This window comes from Mus pahari, chromosome 8 (genome assembly GCF_900095145.1).
Source record: "Mus pahari chromosome 8, PAHARI_EIJ_v1.1, whole genome shotgun sequence".
NCBI lineage: Eukaryota > Metazoa > Chordata > Mammalia > Rodentia > Muridae > Mus > Mus pahari.
Window position 1 is genome coordinate 23,487,243 of NC_034597.1, and position 16,407 is coordinate 23,503,649.

At 37.2% G+C, this 16,407-nt stretch overlaps 1 protein-coding gene across 2 annotated transcripts in view; it reads left to right on the top strand.

Annotated features, from left to right (window-relative positions):
- Parg (poly(ADP-ribose) glycohydrolase) overlaps positions 1-16,407 on the top strand; it is a 99,616-nt gene that overhangs the window by 6,214 nt on the left and 76,995 nt on the right. For both annotated transcript variants that reach the window (XM_029541599.1, XM_021203333.2), the window contains exons 2-7: positions 349-415; positions 1,185-2,147; positions 2,934-3,117; positions 6,738-6,860; positions 6,982-7,065; positions 9,926-10,000. In XM_029541599.1, coding sequence (XP_029397459.1) covers positions 378-415; positions 1,185-2,147; positions 2,934-3,117; positions 6,738-6,860; positions 6,982-7,065; positions 9,926-10,000 — 1,467 coding nt within the window. In that variant the 5' untranslated portion in view covers positions 349-377. The remainder of the gene's footprint in view (positions 1-348; positions 416-1,184; positions 2,148-2,933; positions 3,118-6,737; positions 6,861-6,981; positions 7,066-9,925; positions 10,001-16,407) is intronic.

Here is a 16,407-nt window from a genome sequence, read left to right on the forward strand (position 1 = left end):
GTTTTTTAATTTAGTTAAAGATTTATTTATTATTATACATAAATACACTGTAGCTGTCTTCAGACACACCAGAAGTGGGCATCAGATCCCATTACAGATGTTTGTGAGCCACCATGTGGTTGCTGGGATTTGAACTCAGGACCTTCGTAAGAGCAGTCAGTGCTTTTAACCACTGAGCCATCTCTCCAGCCCCTGTCTTATCTCTTAATACTTGAAGTTGGAAAGAGTAGCTATTTTTTGTTTAGCCCACAGAGCCTAGCAAAAGACCATATATATAATAGGCTATATATGTTTTCTATATATGCATATATATATTTAATTTTTAATTTTGATTTTTTTTTTTTGTAGTTTTCAAACAAAAGACTATTACCTCTTGGATGGATACTAAAGGACCCAAGACAGCTGAATCAGAAAGGTATAAAAGACATTTCTATATGGAGAAATGACTAGCATATTGGTGGAGTTGGTTTATCTTGCCTATTTTTTGTTTTTAATTTCTTTTTGTCTTTCTTCATCTATCCTCATTAACTTTTTTTTTTTTTTTTTTGGTTTTTCGAGACAGGGTTTCTCTGTGTAGCCCTGGCTGTCCTGGAACTAACTCTGTAGTCCAGGCTGGCCTCGAACTCAGAAATTCGCCTGCCTCTGCCTCCCGAGTGCTGGGATTAAAGGCGTGCGCCACCACGCCCGGCCCTCCTCATTAACTTTTTAAAGTTTAAATATTTTTCAGCTTTTTTATATGTAGAGACCCTCATGTATTTGTGAGATAAAGAGATAAAAGAGAAATAGTTTCTGATTTTAAATCATTTCTATACTATGTACAGTAGTGGTTACAGACACAACACATACTTACTGCTTCGTGAGGTGAATGCATCAGTGAAGGCATGGGCAAGGAGAGCTGTGACTGGTGGCTAGCATATAGAAGAGACCAGTCACCAGCTTTGCCTGGGCCTTGAAATAGGACATAGAGGCAACCCTAGGATCTGAAGGAGAGGTAGCTGTCTACCAGCCCTGGGGAGGGAGGGCACTGTGTGGACAAGTGCACAGGTGCAGAGCAGTGAACAGGATGCTGTGCATTTAGGTCATCACAGGGCAAACGTCTCACTATGGTGGTGGTCAGTACTTTAATCACTTCTCTTTCTATCTTTTGTAATGAATTGGTTTTAGTTGTTTCTGTTCTCTTACAGTAAAGAAAACAACAATACAAGGATTGACTCCATGATGAGTTCTGTGCAGAAAGATAACTTTTACCCACATAAGGTGGAAAAATTGGAAAATGTTCCTCAGCTAAATCTTGATAAATCACCCACAGAAAAGGGTACACAGTATTTGAACCAACAGCAGACTGCAAGTATGTGCAAGTGGCAAAATGAAGGGAAGCATGCAGAACAGCTTTTGGCAAGTGAGCCTCCCACAGTGACTCAGCTACCAAAGCAGCTTAGTAATGCTAACATTGATCAGTCACCCCACACTGATGATCACAGTGACACAGATAATGAAGAAGACAGAGACAATCAACAGTTTCTTACACCTATAAAACTTGCAAATACAAAGCCAACAGTAGGAGATGAGCAAGCCAGGAGCAACTGTAAGTGCAGCGGATCTTGCCAGTCTGTGAAAGACTGTATAGGCTGTCAACAGGAGGAGGTGGATGTGGTACCAGAGAGTCCTTTGTCAGATGGTGGTGCAGAGGACATTGGAACTGGACCAAAAAATGACAACAAATTGACTGGACAAGAAAGCAGCCTAGGTGGTTCGCCTCCATTTGAGAAAGAAAGTGAGCCTGAGTCACCAATGGATGTAGACAACTCGAAGAACAGTTGTCAAGACTCAGAAGCAGATGAAGAAGCAAGTCCAGTCTTTGATGAGCAAGATGATCGTTCCTCCCAAACAGCAAATAAACTTTCAAGTTGCCAAGCAAGAGAAGCTGACGGCGATCTTAGGAAACGGTATTTGACTAAGGGAAGTGAAGTTAGATTGCATTTCCAATTTGAAGGAGAGAGTAATGCTGGGACCAGTGACTTAAATGCCAAGCCATCTGGAAACTTTTCTAGCCTTAATGTAGAGTGTAGAAGTTCCAAGCAGCATGGAAAAAGGGATTCTAAAATTACAGATCATTTCATGAGAATTCCCAAGTCAGAGGACAGAAGGTAATCCCCTCGCCCCCCTGTTAGGAGTACCCTCTTAGCATGATGTAGTTTTATATTTTGTAGAGGGGATTAAGAAAGCGATCATTTATTGTAAATCATTTGCATTTTTAGTAACATTATATGCTAAACTAAATTTAAGTCTAGATTTCAAAGTATAAATTCTAAAAAGCAGAATCAGAAAACAAGAAGTGATGTTTAATTGGTAGTCAGGTTTAATTTTCATCGATTTTGTTATGGAGTTTGTGGGCATTATTAAAAGATGAAAATATTTTGTTGACTTTAGTTGTTATTTATCATCTATCAAAGGCTTCTTTTATCTCTAATGCTCTGACAGGCAAGCATGTAATACTGTATTTTATTAATGAGAAAACTGAGATTTGGGGTGAGGAATTTCACTGAAACCCTGTAACTGTAGATGATACTACTCGGATTTTTTTCATGTGTATTTGAATATGTATTTTTGCAGTTATTACATAAGGAATTTTCCAAGGTATTTTTTGTAGCTTATGATACTAAGTTTACTTTGTTGAAATGGTTGTGAAGTACTGATTCTATGATCTGTGACATCTATGAGTCATTTCTGTTTTTAAAGGTGATTTGTATGTTTGAAGTTTCTTTAGGCTATTGGAAACAAGTTCTGGGGTTTTAAAATTTTAAGTCTTCCTTATAAAGCAAGTTTGACACACAAAGACAGTAACATTCTTTGTAAATTTATGAATGCATATTTAAGAAAACCGAAACAGTAGCTAACTAGCTCGTGACTGAATATATTTGCCTTGACCTTAGAAAAGAACAATGTGAAGTCAGACATCAAAGAACCGAAAGGAAGATCCCAAAATACATCCCACCTAACCTCCCTCCAGATAAGAAGTGGCTGGGAACTCCTATTGAGGAAATGAGAAGAATGCCTCGGTGTGGGATCCGTTTGCCTTCCTTAAGACCATCTGCAAATCACACAGTAACTGTTCGGGTGGGTATTGCCTCTTACCAAGAGCAAAGATTTTTCTACTTCTTTTCTTTCCACTTGATTATATTTTTATACCAATATAATTGGTATTGTTATTTTGTAAAACAAAAAAAGTTCAGAGTTATTTATGGTTCAGAACATTTTCCACTTTTGCTCTTTTATTAGATCCTTCTGAGCATTCTCCATTACCACCTCACGGGTATTCAGACTCAACATGTCTAAAACCGGTTTCACTTTTTGTTAAGTTGTGGTAAAATATACATCATACAAAGTTTGCCACTGTAACCATTTTTATGTGTGTGATTCAGTGACATTAAGAGTATTGACAGTGTTGAACAACCATCGCTGATATCCATTTCCAGAACTTTCCATCTTCCCAAATGGAAATTCTATGTCTATAAAGCAATAACTCCTCATTCCTTTCTTTGCATAGCTCCTGAACTCCTTTTGTATTTATGGCTCGCCCTGCCCTGGTTGGTTTCCTAGGGTCTCCAGTGGAGCTTGTTACATACTGCTTGGCCTTCTAGACTCTGCTTTGAATCTCAGGGGGATCATCCACCATGACTCCAGCTTTCGTGGTACACTCATAGAAAATTAAAACCATGAACAGTGCTGAGGCCTGTTGCTTTGTGAGAGCTGTGTGGGATTCCCCCGAACTATATAGCAGCTTTGAATCTTCTGACTTAACATGGAAAAACAGTTCCTTGGTGACCTCGTGCAGGCAAGAACTCTAGATCTCTTCCCCAGTGACTGTCTTGGAAAGTCTTTGAAACAAAACCTGTACTTTTTATCTTTATTATTTTATTGTTAATCTTTGAGCCTGCGACAGGTGAAATCTTGGTTGGGAAAGGCCTTGCAGGTTTTGAGAAGCCCTCAGGTATCTTTGTTATTGTCCAAGTACAAAATACTCGGCGTTGTTTTAGTGGTGATAATCACTTTAGCAACAATACTTTCCTTTCACCGCCCACTCCCACCCCCACCCCCACGCTTTCCCCCTAAACTATTAGCTTTTCAGATCTGTTTGTTCTCTAGTCTTACTATAAATGTGGTTAAAGCAGCCATGTTAAGCCACAGCACAGCTTCACTGTTCTGCTGCTTTACCGTTCTTTCATATTTGACAAATCATCTTGCCATTTAGAACAGCCTCATAGAAAGTCTTAGCAGATGGATAGAACATGGACGAATCATCTGCTAGAATGAAACAAATGACTTCTAGTCTGATAGTAGAATCCTCATTTCTGAGACCTCATCAACACAGCCTTTACTGTCCACATTCTATCAGCATTCTGGTCTTCTGAGCTACCTTCATTACTTATGGCCCGTTTATAGCATTCTAAGTTTTTTTTCTAGCTTGTTTCTTCAAACCAATCCCAAATATTTCTGAACTGCATCATGAGATACTGTACAGAGTCTGCTTCTTGGTACCAGTTTTCTTTTGTGGTCAGATTTCTGTGACTATGACAAAACACTTGAGGTAGTAAACCCATAGGAAGCAAAGTTTATTTTGGCTCAGGGTTTCTGGGACGCAGTTCATGATTGCTTTGTCTGCTGCTCTTGGCCTGTGGCTACCTAGTACATCACAACAAGGGAGCATGATGGAGGATGCTTCTTCATCTCTTGGCACTCTGAAAGCAAAGAATCGAAAGGAAGAGGTCAGAGACTTACTTCCACTAGAAGTGGTCTCAAAGGTTCCAACACCTTCCATAGTACCAGGGCCTGGGTACTCAGCCTCTAATACATGGTCCTCTGGGTGTTGCTCTGGGTCAGAATGAACCAGAAACAACACTGGGACTATTGCCCTCTACCCCCAGTTAGCTTCTCTTTCTCCCCTAGAGTTCAGCTATGCTGTCATAACCTTAATGAAGTCTTCCTCAGCTCACCCTATTGAATCTTTCTAGACTAGGTCTGTATAATATCACATAGTGCTCATTCATAGCATATTACACTTTAAAATAATTGTTAAGTGATTATTCTCTGCAGTGAACTGTAGTACATACATGAAAACATTCTGAGAAATGAAAATGACAGACCCAAAACATATGTTGTGTGATTTCATTTATTTAAAATACCTAGAATGAAATGAAAACCTTATGCTTTTCTTCAAAACTTAATGCTTATTGTATGTTTACATTGGCACATACATACGTATATATGTGTATGCCAGGTTCTATCTTAAATCTGCTAGTGAAAAAATTTAAATACTTATTCCTCAAGAAATTTAATTTCAGTGAAGGTTTTTACCTGTATTAGGGCTAGGGAGATGACATAATTGGTAAAATGCTTGGCACATAAGCATGAGGACCTGTGATTGGATCTCCAAACTCATATAAAAACCAGGAGAGGGCTAGAGGGATGGCTCAGCAATTAAGAGCACTTGCTGCTCTTTCCGAAGACCTCAGTTTGATTCCCAGCATCCACATTGGGCAGCTTACAACTACTTATAACTCCAGTTCTGGGAGATATGGCACACTTCTCTGAATTCTATGGGCACTCTTGTGCATATGGCATAAGATACTGACATATACACATAAATGAATGTAAAAATAAATCTTTTTTTAAAAAGCTGGGTGGGACAGTACTTACCTGTAATTTTAAGAGGTGAGGGAGTAGATACAGGAAAGACTGGCCACCCAGTCCATCTGGCATTTTAGAGAGCCCCAGGTTTAGTGAGAGGCCACTGTCTCAGAAACTTAAGGGGATTAAGGTGGATGGCTTGCGGGTTAGCTCAGCGGATAAAGGTGCTTGCCGTACAACCCTGGCAGCCTGACTTTGATCCTCAGAATCACCGATCTTTACACTCACTTTATGGCACATGTGTCTTACACACATGATGTTTTTTTTTTTTTTTTTAAGGTGGATAGTGATAGAGAAAGGCACTATGGCCTCTGGTCTTTACATGCATCTACACATACTTGCTGATGCATTCTGCACTCATGTGAACACATGTAAACACACACCAAAAAGAAAAACAAGTGTTGTCTACTAAAACAAGTAGTGGTCTACTAAAACCAAGAACTATATTAACTATGTATTTAAAGTTTATAAAGATGATACGGTGATGACTGAAACGAAACTAGCTGTGAAGGTGAGAATTCAAATTTAAATCCATAACGTAAGGAAATGGTAACTGCTACTAACTTCATTGAAAGAAGAGGCTGTATGCGCACAAGCATAGAGACAGCTGTGATATGAAAGAATTTGCTGTATTTCTGGACTTGTATGGTTTCTGATATGTGACTGAGTGGTATTTTGGTAGAAGCTTGGGTAAAGATTCTAAAATGGGCTATTTTCAGGGATGGTGTTATTCCAAAAGGTGAAGAAGACTTTGCAGGGTATCAGTGTCTGGAGCTGCTGGCGGTAGAAAAGGCAGATAGGAGGCTGTCACAGAAGTTTAGGCAAGCACTGAGGAGGTCACAGGGTCTCAGAGTGCAGGAAAAAAATCACAAGACATGGTGATTGCTAAAGCGGGGGTGGCCACACCCTCGGAGGGATTGGTGAGCTTTCTTGCCTGGGAGCTGGCCTCCACTTTATAGCATCTGCTTGAGCTGCTTCGCTTGTGTTGTTTTGTAGAAGGAATGTTTAGTTTTATGCACTTTTTTTTTTTAATTGACATTGTATTTCAGGTAGACCTTCTGAGAGCAGGAGAGGTTCCGAAACCTTTTCCAACACATTACAAAGATTTGTGGGATAACAAACATGTGAAAATGCCTTGTTCCGAACAAAACTTGTACCCTGTGGAAGATGAGGTAAATATAAAACTGCAAGTATTTTAGTCCCTGGGTCATGGTTTAGTGGGTTTGGCTTTTGAATTTGTGATACAAAATAACTTAAAATGCTTTGACCTGGCCTTTTTTTTTCCCCTGTAAGAATGGTGAGCGAACTGCAGGGAGTAGGTGGGAGCTCATTCAGACTGCACTTCTCAACAAATTCACGCGACCCCAGAACCTGAAGGTATGTTCTTCTCAATCCTGTCTCCTATAGAGCTGAGAGGTAGGTCCTTTCGTTTTCTTTCTCAGGGACATTTTTTGATCATAATAGAGTAGACCAGATGACAACAATCTTCATATGCAATGTTTGTGTCCTGTCACTTATGAAGGCTCTTTAGAAAAATTCTTGGTTTCCATAGTATCACTAGTAATAGAGTAGAAGAATTGAGACTTGTAAATGACTTGCCTACAGCCACATAGAATAATTTGGTGAACCAGCAATAAGAATTTAGTTTCTTGGTTCCATCCAATTTCCTTCATTTAAGCCTCTTTTTTGGTTTGTTTTAAAATTATTATGCTTTTGCAACATGTTAATAGGAAATCAAGAAAGAATTATGACCTTAGCACTTTTTGCCTAAAGGGAAACTGAGCCTACCAATGATTAGAATATACATTAAATATTCTATTTTTATTGCTCTTACTACTTTAGGAATTTAATTATTTATTAGTCTTACATATGAGCAGTAAATTTTTTATTTAAAAGCATAGGTAATCATTAGATTTCCCCCCTAATATCTACAATAGGCATAAACATGCATATTTTGTTAGAGAATTATAGCTAAACAGCATAGTACTTACATAAATAGTTGCACACATGTCCGTGCTTTATGAAAATGGTGTTCATTTCTTTTTAGAGGCTTGGTTTGTTATGGTCACTTTCTTGGGTTTCATAGTTTCTGCCACATTAGCTCTAAGCTTTTATAGTTCCTGTGGGTTTTTTCCCCCTATTCTCTTTACATGAAAACGTTATGTGTATAAATTTGTATTTTGAACATTTTATCCCTTTCAAACAGCAATTTTTTTCCCCCTGAGACAGGGTTTCTCTGTGTAGCCTTAGCTCTCCTGGAGCTCACTCTGTAGACCAGGCTGGCCTTGAACACACAGAGATCTAAGTGCCAGGATTAAAGGTGTGCACTACCATGACCCACTTACTGTCTTTCAATAATAAACTTGTAAAGCTGTATTTTAAAGTTGTATGGAAAGCTGAGGGACATTATTATCCCTGGCATTTGTCTTTTATTTTTTATTTATTTATTTTAAAATCTTGTAGTGAACTCTTTAAATTGGCTCTTTCAAAATGAAGATTTTTAAGGTCTGTCAGCTGTCTTAGGATGTTAATTTTTTATTTAAGAGCATAGGGTAAGCCGGGCGTGGTGGCGCACGCCTTTAATTCCAGCACTTGGGAGGCAGAGGCAGGTGGATTTCTGAGTTCGAGGCCAGCCTGGTCTACAGAGTGAGTTCCAGGACAGCCAGGGATATACAGAGGAAACCCTGTCTCGAAAAACCAAAAAAAAAAAAAAAAAAAAAAGAGCATAGGGTAATCATTAGATTCCCCCCCCCTAATATCTATAATAGGCATAAACATGCATATTTTGTTAGAGAATTATAGCCTTGTATATTCCCTCAGAAAAAAAATGAATTATCAATGTAGTTGGTTACTGAATTCTACTTATTAGTTTATTAATGATATAAAATATGAGCAAGTAGGTATTTTAAAGAATTAGATAAGAACTAATTATAAATAGTAGTTTCTTCTGCACAACTGATGGATTGTTTTATGAATATCTAACTGGAAACCCAGTGTATAGTCATTTACTCAAGATAGTTAAAACTTTCACCAGTAGATTGCATAGTTTGATTTACCATTCTATATAAATATATAATTGGTGTGAACTGTTAGGCTTTGTGTCATTATACAAAGTTTTTTACAGCTGTGGTTGATTTCTGTGCTAAAATAGAAGCGTGCTTACTTCTTTGGCTGTAAAATAATTCAGCTCTGTAGAAGGGTTTGAAAAAAGTATATATACCTTTTCTATACTAACAAAGTTATATTTTATACTTCATAAAAATAGTTAATAGTAGAGCCTAGAAGATAGATTGGTCAATAAAATACTTGCCATACAAGCACAAGGACATGAATCTGGCTCCCCAGAACCCATTTAAAAAGGCTGAGTGTGTGTCTATAACTTCAGTGCTTAGGGAGATGGAGATAGGCAGATCATGGGGCTCTCTGGCCAGCTAGTCTTCAGTTAGTGAGTTCTGGGTCAGGGAGAGACCCTGTCTCAAAAAATAAAGTGAAGAACAAGTGAAAAAGACACTGACCATGGACCTCTAGCCTTTATACTTAAATGCACATACTTATCTACTTATCCACAGGAACATATCAATACATACAGCCATGCGTGCTCGATTGCTCTCTCTCTCTCTCTTGCCCTGTCCTCTTTCTCACACACACACACACACACACACACGTACACACACAGCTTAATGTGAGGGGAAAATACCAATTTGTACTTTAAGATAATGTTCTTCAACCATTTTTCTTTTAAACATTTTCTTTCCTTATTCCTTCCCCAGTGGTATTTTAGTGCTACAAGTAACCATATATCTGTTGTGTATGAGAATATCTAAATGGATAACTCTGTGTGTATAGTGATCTTAATATACATATGTGTGTGTGCACAGAGAGAAATAGACAACATATAATATATATGCATAAAACATATGATGTCAACCACAAATCATTGTAATTTCTTTATTTTTTTAATTCCCTAAGGTCTGATTTTTGTCCAGTTGGAGTACATTGTCCCCATTTAGAATGCATGATTTAGGGTAATTATGTTTTCTTCCTATTGCTTAACATTTATAATCTCATTTGTCTTATGTGAATAATAAATTAGTCTGCAATCTGTTCTCCGTAGCTACTAATGTGGAATAGATAATGTCAGAAGGAAACTTGCTTAGCATTAAGAAATTTACTGGAAGTAATTTGCAAAATATAACTTAAAAGTGTTACAAGATTTTTGTTTCTATTTTTTCCATAGGATGCGATTCTGAAATACAATGTGGCATATTCTAAGAAATGGGACTTTACAGCATTGGTTGATTTCTGGGATAAGGTAAAAGTGTGCTTATTATCATCATCATCATTATTATTATTATTATGGCTTTAAAATACTACTTTTTAAAAGGGTCTGAGGAAAGTATATACAATTTTTCATACCAACAGAATTTTATTTTACTTTAATGATTTTTTTTTTAAAGGCATGCGCCTCCACGGCCGCTACTTTAATGACTTTAAATGCTTGTCTTAGGTAGATAATTTGGGTTTGAAATTTTGTTTCAGTAATTTTTTTAAAAAAAATTTTTGTTAAAGTAATTTTTTCTTATATTGTTAATACTATTATCATTATCAGTGGAGAACTGTCTTTTATGACTACATTTCCCTTCCCGTTTGGGTTTTTAGACAGTGTCTCACTTTTTAACTTAGGCTGCCCTTGAACTCCTCATGGTCCTGCTAGTCTCCTCAACGCTGGGATTACAAATATGAGCACGCAGGTATCAAAACTTGATATTTAAAATCACTACTATACTAATATGTAGATTGCTAAATTTTACACAATAGTAATGTGTGTATATGCATAAATATACAGTAGTAGCTTGTGTTTTATGTATATATTCCTATAGTTTAGGTTGTTTCTTTAGATTACTCAAGAACTTAGATGTTTAGGTGAAAAGACACAAAAGCACATAGCTCCTCCTACTCTGCATGTATGCTGTGAAGTGCTTCTCCCTAGCTCCAGCCGCTCTCTGCAGAGCAGGATGGCAGCAGCACCTCTCTCTACAAAAAATGGCAGGGAACCTTTCCTTAACGCATTTTAGAGTGAGGTACGGTGGTGCACGATTTCATCCCAGCACTAAAGAGGCTAGAGGATTGCAAGGTTAGGATGAGCCTGCTCATAAAGAGTTCTAGTTGAGCCTGAACTATGCAGTAAACACCATAATTTGTCCAAGACATTTGGGTGATTTCCTTGTTTTGTTTTTTGTTTTTGTTTTAAAATTCTTTTGAGCTTTGTACTCATTTTTGTGTGGACATGAGCTTTTGATGCTTTGAGCTAAATATCCTAGAGTGTAGTTGCGAAGATGTTTTTAAGTGTAAACTACTTAACAAAAAGCTGCCCCAAACAATGGCAACATACTTCTGTTAAGTAATTAAGTTTCTTCAGGAATAGATTTGTATACAATCTTTTAAAAATTATATACAATTTGGGACTTTACATTTCTCAGTTATTTGGAGTCCTCTCAAGTCCTTATGCTTCAGTTGCTAATAATAGAAAATTGGTTTAAAACATTATGAATTAAAATACTTTAAATGTTCCCTAGTTTTGATTACAGAAGAGAGAATAGTTATTAAGCTGTGAACATGACCTATTTTGTTTCTTCATGTTAGAGCCCTTTCCTACCTAGCTATCTTTCAGGTAAATAATTTTGAGGTAATTAAAATCATTATTATTTTTCCATTTCATAAATGAGTAGCTGTGATTTCAAGATGGGCTTGTTGGTCCAAGGTGACATAATTTGTCCCTGGTGGGAACAGGCTAGCCCAGTCACATGCAGTCATCCTGTAATGTTCCTCTATACATAGCTTGTTCCTGCCTGCTGCCTCATTTTCTAAGCAACCAGCTCTCCAGATTTAGACTTTTCTGCATACCCTTTCCAAAATGAGATATTACCTTTTTATTTCAATGACAGGTGCTTTAATTTATCTTTTGGGACTCTTAACTTTATTATTGGTATCATCTAACAGTTTGAAGCATTCCTGGTAGAGACTTGAGCATTCTGAGCTTTGTGTCTTTGGTAGCACTTGGTGCAGTGCCTTATATAACTGTCAGGAACTGTAAATGTTTATACTTGTGGTTTCAGCTGTGACCAATGTACAGATTGTTTTACCGAGTTATCAATCAATATAGGAGATTATTCGATGAAAATTGCTTTAAATTAACAGAGTGAAATGCTTGTTATTTCTGTCACCAATCCCTCCCCAATCCCACAGCACTCTCAGATACAGTGACCTCTGAGCTAATGACATTTCTGGCATCCTGTCTGTTCATTTCCTGTGGCATTAATAGACTAAGAGTCTGTGTTCTCCAGGACTTCTGATGGTGATCCAGATGAACATAGTTGACTGCTTTGTCAGGGGTAGATAGGAATATTATTTAAAACTTCATGTTAATACTGTTTGTTGATTGGGAATAGTCCTGAAATATGAAGATGCAGTTGACTCAATAGACATTGTACTGCTCTCTCTTTATTTTTCCACAGTGTGTAATGAGCACACATATCTATCTGTAAGACTGCATGTTGCACAGTAGTGCTTTCCAATTCATTGTGTGTCTGGATCAGGGGAATTGGACTAGAGAAGCTGTTTGCTAGATTCAGGTAAAGCATTTGACTACATTCTGTCATATCCTGAACACTAAGTGAAGGAATTCAACAGTAATGGAGTAAGGAAATTTCCAGACAGCACAGCATTCAGATTGTGGGATAGTTATTGCTCAATGTTTTTAGTGATGAAAATTCAGAGCAAAATGTGCAGCAGAGAGATGTGAAAATATGTAGGAAAAGAGTGAATTGGGTTAAAGTTGTATAAAGGGGGATAATGTTAAAGAGTCTATATTATTAAGGTTTTAGTATAATTAAGGATGGTTCATACTGGGACAATAGAAAAGGTGCCTTGAGAGGAAGACCCCAGCTGCTTATATAAATGCAAATTTATTTCAAAGGAGAATTCCTAAACAAAGAAAATCTCTTAGCTGTCCTGCCTGAGCAGTATTCCCCAGGGCCATATTTTCTTAGGTCCAACCTGGGAAGTTTTCAAATACTACTGTAACTGCTGGTGGAAGGGGGCCAGGCTACTTTTTAGCTACGTGCATAACTCAAGTGTTTTCTACATGGAGCTACCTTTACAGGCATGCAGGATGCAAAAGCTAGATTATTGAGCAGAGATCCATGAAGGTTCCAGAAAACCTGTTGAGTCAGCAGCAGGTAGCAGTTGTATTTTCTGTGTGGAGGTCCTAAACAGCCTGTGTGTAAAGATGTAAAGTAAAGCCCAAGTTGTAGTGGAGCTATGTTATAGATGCCAGAAATGTGGGACACCCACTTAGGAAAGCTATTGGCACTGAGTGTGATTCCATAGTGGCCAGAGTCAAAGCCTAGGCCCTGGTAGCACTGACAGCCCAGATATAGCCACCCATCTTCAGTAAGCTAGTTTCAGAGAACAGTAATAGTATAGATTCAGTAAAGCCACACCAGGAGGAGAAACTAATAGAAGTTCAGTGACTTTTTGTCCCTTAAGGACGTCTTCAGAATCTTGGTATGAGGTTTTGGTTTAAGTAGAGGTCAAGAAATGTGCATAATTAAGCAGTCTGGTTAGGAAACAAGTATAGGGCCTCTGTAAGAGCAGCAAGAGCCCTTAGCTGCTGGGCTGTCTCTTCTGAGAATGCCATAGACTTATCATGTGCTTGTATACATTACCCATTTTTAAATGTGTGTTTATTTTTGAAACAGGGTCTCACTGTGTACTTCTGTGTTCCTAGAACTCACTACATAATCCAGGCTGGCCTCCAATTTGTAGAGATCCACCTGTCTGTCTCCACCTGAGTGCTGGGATTAAAGACAGGCGCCAATGCACAGGCTTTACAGTGCACATTTTACATTAAGTTTTGCAAATAGTATAAGTAATGGGCTCAGTTTTATTATACTCTAAATAAAAAAAAAAATTTACTGGGCTGTATGTGCATGCAGGAACGCTTCTACAGACACATAAAATATGGAGAGTAGAGAACAGCTGTTCACAGTCAGTTCTCTTCCATCTTGCGGGTTCCAGGAATAGAGCTCAGATCATAAAGCTTTGGAAAACTTCCTTTGTCTGCTAAGCTTCTTGCTAGCTGTCAGTTTATTTTCTTTGTGAACATTAATTTCTAGTTAATTTTCATGCATCTATTATAAGAAAATAGGGGTCCAGTTTCATTAATTTGATTATGGCTAGTTAGTTGTCCAAACACTATTTGTTAGAAACATATTCTCTATTTGGCTTGGTACTCTGCTAAAAACCTAAGTTCCTGTGTGTGTGGAAGTTTGTTCTAGGTTTGATTATTCTACCTTTGTAATAAGTTTTACAATCAGGAAACATGTATCTTCTGTGTTGGTTCTTTCTGCTGTTTATTTGGTTTTTTGAATCTTTTTCATTTCAATATGAATTTTAGAATTAGTTTGTTAGTTTATACAAAAAGCAAGCTTTTGGGCATCTTTTATAATCATGTTAGAATCCAAATTAATTGTGCCTTTTGAGTTAGTACCAGTAATTTCAGGGTTACTTTATTGAGCTTTTGACCCTTGACAGCCATAAAGTAATAGATTCCTTATCCATCCTTCTGACAGGAAATTGGATATCTTGGTATCCTTGAATTTTAATGAGTCTGCTTTTTTAAAGAGATTTAATTTCTGATGCATTGAATGGTTAATCAAATTGATACAGTGTTGGTTTTTTTTTTTGTCACTTAAGTTATTGAAAGTAACATTTGTATTTTTCTTGTAATTTTCTTGACTTTAAGTGGATTTAGTGGTTCACTTCCTTAAACTAATAATAAATTTGATACCTTGAGATGGCAGTAAAACATCCCATTGATGACTCTTTGACCTTGCTGGGTACTAATTATTTCATCCTTTCATTCTTTTTTCCCTTTCCTCCTTAATAAGAATGCACAGCTAGGGCTTCTCTCTTTCTCGGGAGACCTTGCCCCTAGCATGCACAAACAGGTCAGGATGATATATATATGGCAAGTTTGTGTAGATTTAGTGTAGATCGTAAATATAAGGTGATTACCCAGGTACAGATGATGGTTTTATAGTTCTTTAGGGAAAGGGTTCATTTCTGTTTTTATTTACTTTGTCAACATGCAGAGGATTAAAGGAACTTAAAACCAGATCAAATACTTAACTGTCTTACTACATTCTTCAAGTCTTTGCCTGTGTGTATAATGTCTTAAATATTTATATTTGTCTGATATAGTTATGTCTATATTTAAATGTATGTTTAGAATGTCTTATTGTGTATTATAAAATTTTGTTATAGCTTTATAGTTTTTAGTCTTAATGATTGCACAGTAGTCTATCAGATTGACATTTTCTAAGTCATTACAGTATTACAGATTTGAGAATATCTGTATAAAGCATATCTTGAGACTTAGGATATTTTTTTCTGCTCTGATAGAATAGCTATTCTGTCACTGTTCTTGTAGTTAACCAAGTAATTTAGATGTTTAATAAGTGTGTGTGTGTTTTCTTGTCTGTCACAAGATACAGACCTTTGTGGAACAGAGCCCGCAGGGACAGTGCTGCCCAAGGCCTTCAGTAGTTAGTGAGAAGTGAGTGTCAGACATTTCAGATGGCAGCTGCAATGGAAAAGGAGTGCTTTAGTGCAAGGGCAGTCATTGTCTGGCTAGTTTGAAATTACAAGTGAATTATGTTTGTTTTGTAGTTTTTCTGTTAAACTGTACTTATATTCTGGAGTAGGGATGCTTTTCGATCTCAGAATTCTTAAATACTTTTTACCTAAAGGATTAGAATTTGTTTTTGTTTTTTTTATTTTTATTTTTTTAATTTATTTTTTAACTGATAAGAATTAAGAATGTGGGGGCTGGTGAGATGGCTCAGTGGGTAAGAGCACACCGACTGCTCTTCCGAAGGTCCGGAGTTCAGATCCCAGCAACCACATGGTGGCTCATAACTATCCGTAACAAGATCTGACGCCCTCTTCTGGAGTGTCTGAAGATAGCTACAGTGTACTTACATATAATAATTAAAAAAAAAAAAGAATTAAGAATGTGGGGCTGGAGAACGTGGGCTCAGAGGTTAAGAGCACTGACTGCTTTTCCAGAGGCCCTGAGTTAAGTTCCCAGCAACCACATGGTGGCTCACAACCATCTGTAATGGGATCCGACGCCCTCTCCTGGTGTGTGGTAAGAGAGTGACAGTGTACTCATACATAATTTAAGTAAATCTTTAAAAAAGGAAAGAATTAAGACCTTCAAAAACTATCTCTTTATAGACACCAATGTGACATTTCAGTACATGTTTATTCTGTATAATATTTAAATTAAGTTAATGATTTAACTTATAATGATTTCCTAAAACATTTATCATTTCTTTGTAGAAAACCAATGACGATCCTTACTTAGAATTTTTAAACATTATTGTTATCTTTTGGTCACCTTGGAATGCTGAGTGCCATGCTTAATAAATAGGAATATCTGGTGAAATTCAACGTTCTGTTAACACTAATAAGAAAGCATGATTTTTCATTACTGTTGTTACCTGCAGACCTTTGTCTTTGTAAGACTCATGGGGCCCATAGTTCCAGTTGTGACACATGAGCACCCTGTTTTGGAATGGAAGTAGGAGGATTGCTGAAGCCATCTTTATTTTGTCAAGAGCCAGCAAAAAAAAAAAAAAAAAAAAAAAAAAA